Source organism: Ranitomeya variabilis, chromosome 2, assembly GCF_051348905.1.
Source record: "Ranitomeya variabilis isolate aRanVar5 chromosome 2, aRanVar5.hap1, whole genome shotgun sequence".
Taxonomy (NCBI): Eukaryota; Metazoa; Chordata; class Amphibia; order Anura; family Dendrobatidae; genus Ranitomeya; species Ranitomeya variabilis.
In genome coordinates, this window is record NC_135233.1 from 349,786,398 (window position 1) to 349,799,129 (window position 12,732).

Genomic DNA, 12,732 nt, shown 5'->3' on the forward strand with positions numbered 1-12,732 from the left:
CCAAGATGAGTGCTTGAGTGCGGTGGAGCCCGGGAGATGCACATAAGAGGTATACTCCATGTGCTCACCATCTTACAGGGGGGAGAGCGGGACCGTATAGGAACCGTCGCCCTAGCGTAGATTAGGCATGCCCCATATGTCGCAGGAGCGGGACGGGGAGGTATACTCGCCGTGCTCGCCTGTTGATGGTTCGGGGGAGAGCGGACCCTATTAAAAAAGGAACCCGTCGCCCCCTTCACTCCGTTAAGTAAAAAATTAAATATTTACAGAAAACTAAAAACTTTAAAATAAAAATTAAAATAAGAAAGTTGGGGCCTGAAAACAGACCCAAGTGCCTCCTACAGACACTAAGCAAGAACTGGTTGAAGTTGTATCCAGTGAAGGGGTGTATACTGCAGAGGAGGAGTTAATCTTTCTGTTTACTTAGTGTCCTCCTAGTGGCAGCAGCATAACACCCATGGTCCTGTGTCCCCCAATGAGGCGTAGGAGAAATTACCAATTTTGTTTACAGCTCGTACCCTAGGAGACCGACCACCACCGCTGGCTATCTTGTAAGGGCAGCGTCTGCCGAAGCCTGAGTATGGATGAGGTAGTGCTTCGTGAAAGTATGCAGACTGGACCAAGTCGTAGCTTTACAAGCTGATGTGCGGACGCCTGGTGCCGAATGGCCCAAGAAGCACCGACCGACCGGGTGGAATGCGCCTTAATCCCAGCTGGGACAGGAGTGTTCCTGACACAATAGGATTCCTGAATAGCGGAACAAATCTACTTGGCTAGAGTGGCCTTTGAGGCAGGTAGACCCTTCCTATGTCCCTCCGGAAGCACGAAGAGGACATCCGACTTACGGAAGGGAGCCGTGCGAGATATGCACCTCCGAAGAGCTCTAACCAGATCCAGAGTATGGAGAGCTTTCTCGATACAATGAGTAGGTGCAGGACAGAAAGACGGCAAGACAATGTCCTCGGGGGAGGTTCTCAAAACCACCTTGTCTGGGTGAAAATTCAGAAAAAGGGGGGGGGGGGGGGGGTCGGCAAGAGAGAGCCGCCAACTCAGAAACTCTCCTAATTGACGTAGTTGCCACTAGAAAGACCACCTTCGATGAGAGGAGGGTGAGAGAGATGTCCTGCAATGGTTCGAAAGAGGCCTCCTGAAGAACTCCGAGAACCAAGTTAAGATCCCATGACGCCAAAGGCATTCTATAAGGAGGGACCACCCGGGAGACTCCTTGGATGAACGTCTTAACCGGCAGTCTGGAAGCGATCCTTCGTTGGAATAGAACAGACAAGGCGGACACTTGTCCCTTGAGCGAGCTGAGGGCAAGGCCTGACTCTAAACTTGATTGGAGAAACTCCAGAATGGACGGAATGGAAAAGACTAAGGGCAAACGTCCATGGGTATTGCACTATGAAAAGAAGATACGCCAGGTGCGATGATAAATGCGCATGGATACAGGTTTCCTAGCGCGAATCATGGTAGAAGAAACCCCCGGAGAGACTCCGGCTTGGGCTAAAATCCAGGATTCAACGGCCACGTCGTCAAAGACAGGGCCCCAGAGTTCTGTTGGCAAATCGGGCCCTGGAAGAGAAGGTCCGTGCGATCTGGAAGGCGCCAGGGGGTGTCGGCGACCATTTGGACGAGTTCCGCGTACCATGCTCGGCGCGGCCAGTCGGGCGCGACGAGAATCACCGGTCTCCCCTCTGCTCTGATCTTTTTGATGACTCTCGGAAGCAGAGGAAGGGGCGGAAAAATGTATGGCAGCTGGAACGGATGCCACGACAGAACCAGGGCATCTGCCCCGATGGCGCGAGGATCGTGGGAACGGGCAATGAACTGGGGAACCTGGTTGTTGAACCTCAAGGTCATGAGATCCACATCCGGCGTCAGCCAGCGAAGGCAAATCTGCTGGAAGACTTCCGGATGCAAGACTTTGGCGACTGAGGAAGTCCGCTTCCCAATTCTCCACGCCCGGTATGTGGATCGCCGATAAGAGCGAGTGATTGGTCTCTGCCAAGCGCAGGATGTGGGAGACTTCGCGCATGGCTGCTCTGCTGCGGGTTCCCCCTTGTGGGTTGATGTACGCCACGGCTGTGGCGTTGTCGGATTGAATTCTGATGGGATGACCTGCGAGAAGGTGGTGAAAGTTGTGTAAAGCGAGAATGATCGCTCAAATTTCCAGGATATTGATTGGGAGACGTGACTCTCTCGTGGACCAACGACCCTGTGCCGTGTGGTGAATAAAAACTGCACCCCAGCCAAAAAGGCTGGCATCGGTAGTCACCACTAACCAGCGCACAGGAAGAAAGGATTTCCCTTGGTTCAAGGAAGACTGTAGTGTCTACCACCTGAGGGTCTGCTTGACCTGTGGGGGTAGATGAAAGCGACGGTCGAGAGAAACCGGGCTTCTGTCCCAGGCTAAAAGGAGCGCCTGTTGCAAGGGACGGGGATGGCACTGCGCAAACAGAATGGCTTCCATCGCCACAACCATTTTCCCGAGGATGCGCATCGCAAAGCGAATGGAGTGAGGGACTGGGCGGAAGAGCCTGCGCGCTCCCTGTTGTAAGGATAGAACCTTCTCTGGAGGGAGAATGACCAGCCCGCGGGAAGAGTTCAAAATCATGCCCAGGAAGCAGATTTGCTGGGCCGGCACTGGAGATGATTTCTCGAAGTTGATCTTACAATCCAGGCGAGAAAGAGAATCCACGGTGATGCTCACCGACTCCTCGCAGGCAGAGTGGGACGGACCTTTGATTAATAGGTCGTCCAGATATGGCAGGACTACCACTCCCCGAGCGTGAACAATGGCCATGACAGCCGCCATGACCTTTGTGAAGACTCTGGGGGCGGTGGCAAGTCCGAAGGGCAAGGCCACAAACTGGAAGTGTTCTTCTTGGGCTGCGAAGAGCAGGAACTGCTGATGAGAGGGAAAAAATTGGGATGTGTAGATAGGCATCTTTGATGTCTATGGATGCAAGGAACTCTCCTTTTTCCAGGGACGCGACAACGGAACGGAGGGAGTCCATCCTGAAGTGTCGGACCCGTACGAATTTGTTTTAGCAGTTTGAGATCCAGTATGGGCCGTAGAGTCCCGTCCTTCTTTGGGACCATGAAAAGGTTGGAGTAAAACCCCATGAACCTTTGGTCTCGAAGGACTGGAGTGATGACACCGTCCTTTTGAAGCGCCTGTATGGCGTGAAGAAAAACTCGATTTTGTATCCGGAAGACACGAGCTCTCTGACCCACTGGTCGTGAACGACCGAGAGCCACTGTTGACGGAACAAAAGAAGGCGTCAGCCTACTTTGTCGGTGTCCGCCGGACACGCCAACGAGTCATTGAGAAGGTTTAAGGGATGCGGACGGCTCAGGGGCAGACGGCCTGGGTCCGGGTTTCCAGGAACGGTTTGGTCTGTATGAGACCTGGGAAGTTCTGTTGTCCCGACGTCCCGAACCAGGGGAAGAGGACGACAAACTGGAGTTGTTACGAAATGACCGGAATCGAAACTGCTGCTGATTCCGAAAGGGCCGGGCCGGTTTTTGCTGGGGAAGAAATTCACTTTTTTTTTTTTTTTTTTTCCTTCTTCTTCCGGTAGCGTCAGAAATGATTTGGTCTAGGTTTTCCCCCAAATAAACGACCCGCTTGGTAAGGAAGAGAGGTCAGCGACTTTTTGGAAGCAGAGTCTGCTCACCAATCGCGGAGCCATAGGGCCCCCCCGATGGAAATTGCGTTAGCAGCCGCTTGCGCTGCGCAATTAGCCGCATCTATGGAGGCGCTAACAACAAAAACTCCGGCCTGAGCTAACTGGTTAGCTAGTCTGGCCGTCTCTGGGGGAAGTGCCGTGGACGGTAAAGGTCAACACCTCAGCCCAGGCCACCATTGCCTTAGCTACCCAGGTAGCTGCAAAGGATGGAAGGAGGGCTGCTCCTGAGACTTCAAAGACTGAGCGAGCCAAATAATCAATCTGGCGGTCAGAAGGGTTTTTGACTGATGAATCGTCTGACAGAGAGAAGATTGTTTTGGATGCAAGCCGCGACACGGCAGGAACCAGAAGGAGAAAGAAGTAAGCCCTTCACCAGATCCCTTGAGAAAGGATATTTAGCTTCCGTGGCTTTTTGAGCCGTAAAGCGCTTTTCTGGGTGCTCCCTGTGTTTTGGATAATATCCTGAAACTCAGGGTGATTAGCAAATATCTTTTGGACGCGTTTTCCTGAGAGGAAGCAGATTCATCGTCCACCATTACTGCCTGACCAATAGAGGAGTCTTGGGTTAAAGATTCCTCCGACTCATATACTGAGCCCTGTGCGCTGCAACCCTCAGGGGAGGGGGAGCGAGAAGATGAGCTTGCAGAAGCTGAAGCTCGAGCGTGTACGGGAGATGGGGAAAGGGTCCTTTCCTGGAACCCCGGGAGTCCCGTAAAACGGTGCGCCCCCTGTGGTCGGACAGCCCCGCGCCGTTACCAGATTCCGTCGCAGCCGACGGAGGTGAATTCTGGTTTAAGGAGGACCCACGGAAAGAGTCCAATGCCTTGACCAAGGATTCCACTGAACGTGCGCGGCCCACTCAGGAGACGACATAGGAAGTGGCGGCAGAATGCGGCTGCGCACTGGCCAGGTCACAGTTCTGGCACAAGGGGGTACTGTGGGCACTTGGCAAAGCAGACTTGCAAGTGGCACAAATGGTAAAAAAAAATACAGTGTGCTTTTTGTCCCCTTTTTTGCGTCCATAGATTGAGACATAGTGAATGTCTATCTCCGATAAACCGCAGTAGCAGTTATGTGAGCAGGGAAGGGGTTAAGCTTTTCCCTATGTAGCAGAGCAGCTTACCCACGGTCCTGAACTGGTGTCCCCAGGGAGGAAGAGAGGGAGGTAGCGTTTTCGGCTGTATTTCCCTGTAGCAGTGGAGTCCCAAGATGGCGCCCGAGATTTGCAGGGCTCTTCTCATTCAAAACGAGAAGCGCCTGAACAGTGGGCGGGGCTCCGGCGTGGGCGGGGATTTTGAACTGCGGCCTAGTCCGGCTGGAGAAGCCGGGGACTAAATTAGTGGAGCCGGCCAGCGAAGCGCTCTGGCGGCCGCGACGCCGTGCCTAACGATCGTCGTTGGCATCTAGCCAGTGGTACCTCTCCCCAGGGACCCGGACCGCTTCTTCCCACGCCGGCAGCGTGAGGAAGATAGTACTCACCGAAGGAGGGACCACCTCCAGCTCAATCGATCCTCCCTGTGTCGGGGGACGGAGAGCCTCCTGATGCATGCTTGCCTTCTCAGGGGACTTACAGCTGTGCCTGCCGCATGGAGATTTTGCAGGGTTCTTCTGCGCCTGCCACAGGGGGCTTACGGCTACTGTGGGGACTACGAGACGCCAAGATGAGTGCTTGAGTGCGGTGGAGCCCGGGAGATGCACATAAGAGGTATACTCCATGTGCTCACCATCTTACAGGGGGGAGAGCGGGACCGTATAGGAACCGTCGCCCTAGCGTAGATTAGGCATGCCCCATATGTCGCAGGAGCGGGACGGGGAGGTATACTCGCCGTGCTCGCCTGTTGATGGTTCGGGGGAGAGCGGACCCTATTAAAAAAGGAACCCGTCGCCCCCTTCACTCCGTTAAGTAAAAAATTAAATATTTACAGAAAACTAAAAACTTTAAAATAAAAATTAAAATAAGAAAGTTGGGGCCTGAAAACAGACCCAAGTGCCTCCTACAGACACTAAGCAAGAACTGGTTGAAGTTGTATCCAGTGAAGGGGTGTATACTGCAGAGGAGGAGTTAATCTTTCTGTTTACTTAGTGTCCTCCTAGTGGCAGCAGCATAACACCCATGGTCCTGTGTCCCCCAATGAGGCGTAGGAGAAATTACCAATTTTGTTTACAGCTCGTACCCTAGGAGACCGACCACCACCGCTGGCTATCTTGTAAGCACAGCGTTGAAGCTGGCCAGGATTAGGAGGCAACATCATGAGCAGGATGAGGATGTAACATCACACTCCAGCGATCCTGGCCAGCCTCAAAACAGGGGTTACAACTTCAATAGAAAAGAGCTTGTAAGCACAGTGTTCTGCTGTCTACCAGCGGTGGACGGTGTCCAAGGGAACAAGCTGTATGTAAAAGAAAAAAGTCTTAATATCTCAAGAACGGCAGAAGATTTTAATTAGCAGTAAATTGCAAAACTGCTTGTATTTACAAGCACTATCCAAAAATACTCCTATAACAAATTGGGAATAACACTTTAAAAACAAGCAATGTAATAATAATAATAATAATAATAATAATAATAATAAATAAATAAATAAGCCAACGTACCCACACCAGGCGTACTTTGCCAAACCCAACCAGGGGCTGTCTGTGGATGCCACAGTCCTCGGGATGACCAGCATCTCTCGTCCATTCTCATAACATCGCTATGGGAAGGAAACCAGAATTTACGAAACACTTATTCCCGTTCCATAGATCTGTCCTATATCGACTTTTACTACGTTTCTGTACAGCTCGATCACATAAACCCAAAGCTCCTACGTCCTACTGAGCAGACAGAGACCCCTATCCTCCGCGCCTCCCACACTTTTCTGTATCTCGCCCACTCACCTTACATATTAGAACTTTGTTGTCATATTCATGGGCGTAATGACACAAACTATCTGCTTGGTGGAGAACGCCGTCCTTCAGATGGTTCATTCTGTTCTTGCATCGAGACCTGGGGGTTAGAAATAATATGTTTGCATTTACTGGAGGAGGCAGAGCTGATACCCCAGATATTTAATCGTTTTGTCTCGCTAATCAGAACCAGCAGCTTCTGTGTCTGCGGGTGGAATAGGACGACAGTGTGGTATCTTGTATAAGCATTAGGAGAAAGATAAACTAATTTAATTTACATCTTGCAAACTTATACCATGACCCCCGCCTTGCCCTGTAGAGCCCCTTATACAGATCAGATGGCCATCTCTCCGTTAGGCCTCACTCACATGTCAGGTTTTTTCACATACGAGAAAAACTGACAGTTTCATCATGGTTTTCCCACACTTTGGTCCGATCTGCATCACTTTTTCTTCTACGTGAAAAAAAAAAAAAAAGTTTCTCTATTCGTTTCTTATCTAAAAGTCTGTGAAAATTGGACTGCACTCTAAACCATCTGAGTGCAATCCAATTTTCCCACGGACTTGCAAGGCTGATTTTGATCAGACACTTGGATTAAAATCAGACATCTCGCCGCAATTTTGTGCAGATCGCTCAGTTTGCAGAAAATCACAGACATGTGAATGGCTCCATTCACTACTGCATATTCACACACAGCAATCACTGTGTAAGGCTTGTTTCACATTTGGGTTTAAAAATGCAGCGTTTAAAAAAAAAACAAAAAAAACGCATGTGGTGAAAAAACGCATGTAAACGCGTGCAAACGCTGCGTTTTTTAGACGCATGCGTTTTTGCATGCAGAAAAAAAAATGCGGCGTTTTGCCGCGTTTACATGCGTTTTTTCCTGCGTTTGCGTTTTTGAAACGCATGCTGAGAAGTGTGTGACAGCTGCCAATCATCAAAATCAACAAGAAAAGACACTATAAATAGAAATACTAGGGTTAGGGATAGGATCCCTAGGGTTAGGGGTAGGGTTAGGATCCCTAGGGTTAGGGGTAGGGTTAGGATCCCTAGGGTTAGGGTTAGGATACCTAGGGTTAGGGGTAGGGTTAGGGGTAGGATTAGGGTTAGTGTTAGAGTTTGGATCCCTTTATCACCTTGATGGTGGGGGGTGGCTTATAAGTGTGTATTCTTGTTTTTTTCTATAAAAACGCATGCGTTTTTAACGCAAACAAACGCATGTGCTTAAAAACGCATGCGTTTTTTTGCGGCAAAAAAACGCCGCTAAAAATTACTACAGGTTGCATTTCTGCAACAAAACGCAAGCATAAAAAAACCGCATGCGTTGTCAAAATGTGGCAAAACGCATGCAAAAAAACCGCATGCGTTTTTAATGTTAAGTATAGAAAAAAAAACGCATGCGTTTTTTAGCGCTAAAACGCAGCGGCAAAAAACGCAAGCGTGAAACCAGCCTAATCTGTCTTGTAATAAACCTATATACAATTCCTAGCGGATGTGTAGAATTACCGGCAGCTCAGACAACGCAATGAACATGTGAAGTATTCATCTGGGAAGAAAGAGGTGATATGAACCTGCTCGTCTGGAATGTCCCCTGAGAAACGATCGCTCAGACTCTGCAAGGGAAACACACAGCCATTACACTAGCATTACCATCCTGGACATAGCCTCAAGACGTCTCATTAATACCCAATATACATGGATCCCACCTCCAAATGTCCGGACCCATGCCCTGCCTGGCAGGGGCCAAAGGATAGGGGTGGATGGATACATTCACGGGACTGTGGTCATTCGGCCAGGTCAGTAGTCTGGCAATTCGCTTACCCTCCGGGATGCCCTTGTATGATTTTTGATAAGCGAGAGCTGGTACGACGTCATCATTGTAGCGTGTTGCACAGAAGACAATGCACTGGCTAATATAAAACATCACTGGGAGCCAGGAAGGTAAGAGATTGTCAAGCTTCCTGTCCATCGGCTACAGAATACTGACCTGGCCGAATGACCGGAGTACCACTAATTAATCCAACCATCTCTAAGCACATAGCTCTGCAGGGGAGCTGTAAACACAAAAGGTTGATTTTCACTTAAGATTATGCTGCTTTCATTTTGAATGCTTTAGAAATAGACAGTTGCCCAGGAGGATTTACCCTACAAACGGTGACCGCATCATGTTGGAACTTACAAGCATCATTCCCACATCGTACCTGCAAAGCCGTGAACACATGGGCCAGTGGCCGGGATGAACGGGTCGATGTATCCAACACCTGCTTCTTGATAATTTCTTTTAATTGGGAGAAATCAGTGGGAGGAACCACAGTCTTTGCTCCCACATACTGGATGGAGCTGAAGGCTTCTGGAGGGGTCCCCAGTTCATGGAATCTCTTGAGAAGGTCGGTCTCCGCCTGTCCATGGACTTTGCTGCCTGTGGAAAATAATGTAGATATGTATAAAGTCATCGCTATTGCTAGTAGTTTATCTTCAATATAAAAAAACCTTCTCACCATGACCCAGCAGATTTGTCCGTAACGTCTCATGGAAAATAAGAAGAGCAGGTCCAAGACTGGACAAAGTGACTTCCAGACCGCAGCGACTCGACAAGGCCTTCAGCTCCGGGGTAAAGAACTTCAGGTAAGCCTTGGAAGCGTTTCCAAGAAACTGGAACATATCATTGTGTAACCTCTCCGCCCGTGTTCTGTATATCACCAGGTCGGACACCGCGAGGACCTTCAGAAGAAGACGAAGCCTCTGGTTCTGTTTATCAGTGGCCCCAAGGAGACCTTCCGTGTCCAGCAGGACCAGAGACAAGGCCGGGTAGTATGCAGCCCACACACCGATGGTGCACGAGTCCTGAGAAGGGGACGTTCTGAAGACCTCCAGACCCCCAAAAAACATATGGTTGAGTGTGTGGGATTTTCCATCTCCAGTGTTGCCAAAAATACTGAGAACTTTTACAGGCTCTGGTGGTCTACAGCCAAGTTTGGTAATGAGGTCTGACACATCTTTCACCTTAAAGCAAAAAAATGAATACAAATCAGAACATTGCACTTATATTACAGGAGACAGCAGCAGACGTCCTGGGGATGGATCCGAGTATCGTTACAGGTAGTGCTTCAGATCTATCGATGACAGAGGCGCTCTTCAAGTTCCTGGGCCAAAATACGACAAAGCCCCCACCAGCCCTGTGCCCTTTATAACACCAATGTGGAGTCTCCACTGCTGCCCCGGGTGCCTGGTATTGTCAGGTTGACAGAACTGCAGTCAATCAGCGAGCTCAGCAGATCTCCCAAAGTTGACGGCACGAGCCGCTGAGCTCACTGACTGGCTGCAGCGCTGTCCACGTGATGTCAACGCTGCAGACAATAACAGACACTGGAAGCAGCGGAGTCTCAGTGCTGGACCCAGGAAGGGTGAGTGAAGCTCAGTTTGGTTTCTTTTTAAAATTGTGGCATTTAGGGAAACTCAACATGCCCAATCCTCGTCTCTAGGAACATAACTTGGGAGAATTGGGCGGCCTCTCCCTTAGATAGCCCTACCGGATATCAGCGAGTTTGGGCGTCCGTTCTGTCCGGGCCCCTTACAATCTAGTTTCTGGGTCGGAGAAGCTAATCTCTTGGTATCTTTATTAATCAGTGTATGTCCTCTCTGGGATATTCGCTAACCCTAAATGGATTCCCCCAGGATCAGGCAAAATGAGTCACAAGAATAAAAATACCCAAAACTCTAAGGCTGGGGTCACACATGGCGTAAGACAATACGCCACGTATTATACGTCCGTACTACGGCCGTAATACGGAGAAATGTTCCCAAAATAGTGATCCGTAGTCAGGGTGTGTCAGCGTATTTTGCGCATGGCATCCTCCGTATGTAATCCATATGGCATCCGTACTGCGAGATTTTCTCGCAGGCTTGCAAAACCGACATCTAATGGATTTATGTGCTCAAATGTTCGGGAAAACATATATACAGTATATATATATATATGTCATTGTGACACATATATATATATTCTGTATTTAGATTTCAATCAGCGCGATATCTGTGAACAGCCGGTAATTCAATTGCCGGCTTTTCATTTCTCCTTCCCAAACCCGACATGATATGAGACATGATTACATACAGTAAACCATCTCATATCCCCTTTTTTTTGCATATTCCACACTACTAATGTTAGTAGTGTGTATGTGCAAAATTTCAGCGCTGTAGCTGCTAAAATAAAGGGTTAAATGGCGGAAAAAATTGGCGTGGGCTCCCGCGCAATTTTCTCCGCCAGAATGGTAAAGCCAGTGACTGAGGGCAGATATTAATAGCCAGGAGAGGGTCCATGGTTATTGGCCCCCCCGTGGCTAAAAACATCTGCCCCCAGCCACCCCAGAAAAGGCACATCTGGAAGATGCGCCTATTCTGGCACTTGGCCACTCTCTTCCCACTCCCTGTAGCGGTGGGATATGGGGTAATGAAGGGTTAATGCCACCTTGCTATTGTAAGGTGACATTAAGCCAGATTAATAATGGAGAGGCGTCAATTATGTCACCTATCCATTATTAATCCAATTGTAGGAAAGGGTTAAAAAACACACACACACACATGATTAAAAAGGATTTTAATGAAATAAGCACAGCGGTTGTTGTAATAATTTATTGCTCTCTCATTCCATTTTCAGACCCTCGCTTTGCAAAACAATAAACACACAACATACATACCCTCTCTGATGAACTGTCACGTCCCACGAAGTAATCCATCTGAAGGGGTTAACTAATATTACAGGCAGAGCTGCGATAATCCACTCGCTCGTGCCTGTAATCCCCGGGTGCTGAAAGGAAAGCAGTGATCTGTACTTACATTCAGTCGCGGTGATGCGCCCCCTGGTGGATGTTCTCATGAACTGCAGCCTGGGAACTTTTTCCCACGCTCCAGGTCATATGAGGACATCCACCAGGGGGCGCATCACCGCGAATGAATGAAATGTAGGTCAATGACCTACATTTCATTCATTCGCCGGGGAATTACAAGCACGGAGCACAGCTGCATTAGCAGGGCTCCTGCCTGTAATATTAGTTAACCCCTTCAGATGGATTACATCGTTGGACCTGACAGTACATCAGAAGGTATGTATCTTGTGCGTTTATTATTTTTCCAAGCGAGGGACTGCAAATGGATTTGAGAGAACAATAAATTATTACAACAACCGCTGTGTTTATTTCATTAAAATCCTTTTTAATCATGTGTGTGTGTGTTTTTTAACCCTTTCCTACAATTGGATTAATAATGGATAGGTGACATAATTGACGCCTCTCCATTATTAATCTGGCTTAATGTCACCTTACAATAGCAAGGTGGCATTAACCCTTCATTACCCCATATCCCACCGCTACAGGGAGTGGGAAGAGAGTGGCCAAGTGCCAGAATAGGCGCATCTTCCAGATGTGCCTTTTCTGGGGTGGCTGGGGGCAGATGTTTGTAGCCACGGGGGGGCCAATAACCATGGACCCTCTCCTGGCTATTAATATCTGCCCTCAGTCACTGGCTTTACCATTCTGGCGGAGAAAATTGCGCGGGAGCCCACGCCAATTTTTTCCGCCATTTAACCCTTTATTTCAGCAGCTACAGCGCTGAAATTTTGCACATACACACTACTAACATTAGTAGTGTGGAATATGCAAAAAAAAAGGGGATATGAGATGGTTTACTGTATGTAAACCATGTCTCATATCCTGTCGGGTTTGTGCAGGAGAAATTAAAAGCCGGCAATTGAATTACCGACTTTTCACTAACACCGCTGCGTATTTCTCGCAAGTCACACTGCTGGTCAGTGTGGAATCCGTATTTTTCACGCCCCCATAGACTTTCATTGGCGTATTATTTGCGCAATACGCTGACAAACGCAGCATGCTGCGATTTTGTACGGCCGTAGAAAGCCGTATAATACTGAACCGTAATATACGGCTAATAGGAGCAGCCCCATTGAGAAGCATTGTGCCGTATGTAATGCGAGTTTTACGTACGTAGTTTTTGCGCTCTTACGTACGTAAAACACGCATGTGTGACCCCAGCCTAATTGTGAGATATAATCAGACAAGAACAAAGAGAAGCCTGTCCTAATTTCTTAATGACACACTTACAGGTTTCTCACCATTTTTCACTGACCCATTTTCTC

At 48.7% G+C, this 12,732-nt stretch overlaps 1 protein-coding gene across 1 annotated transcript in view; it reads right to left on the reverse strand.

The window, feature by feature from the left end:
* LOC143805834 (zinc finger FYVE domain-containing protein 1-like) overlaps positions 1–12,732 on the reverse strand; it is a 32,031-nt gene that overhangs the window by 16,868 nt on the left and 2,431 nt on the right. The window contains exons 2-6 of the mRNA XM_077285536.1: positions 9,080–9,584; positions 8,783–9,000; positions 8,088–8,194; positions 6,573–6,681; positions 6,291–6,388 (exon numbers count right to left, since the gene is read on the reverse strand). Coding sequence (XP_077141651.1) covers positions 6,291–6,388; positions 6,573–6,681; positions 8,088–8,194; positions 8,783–9,000; positions 9,080–9,584 — 1,037 coding nt within the window. The remainder of the gene's footprint in view (positions 1–6,290; positions 6,389–6,572; positions 6,682–8,087; positions 8,195–8,782; positions 9,001–9,079; positions 9,585–12,732) is intronic.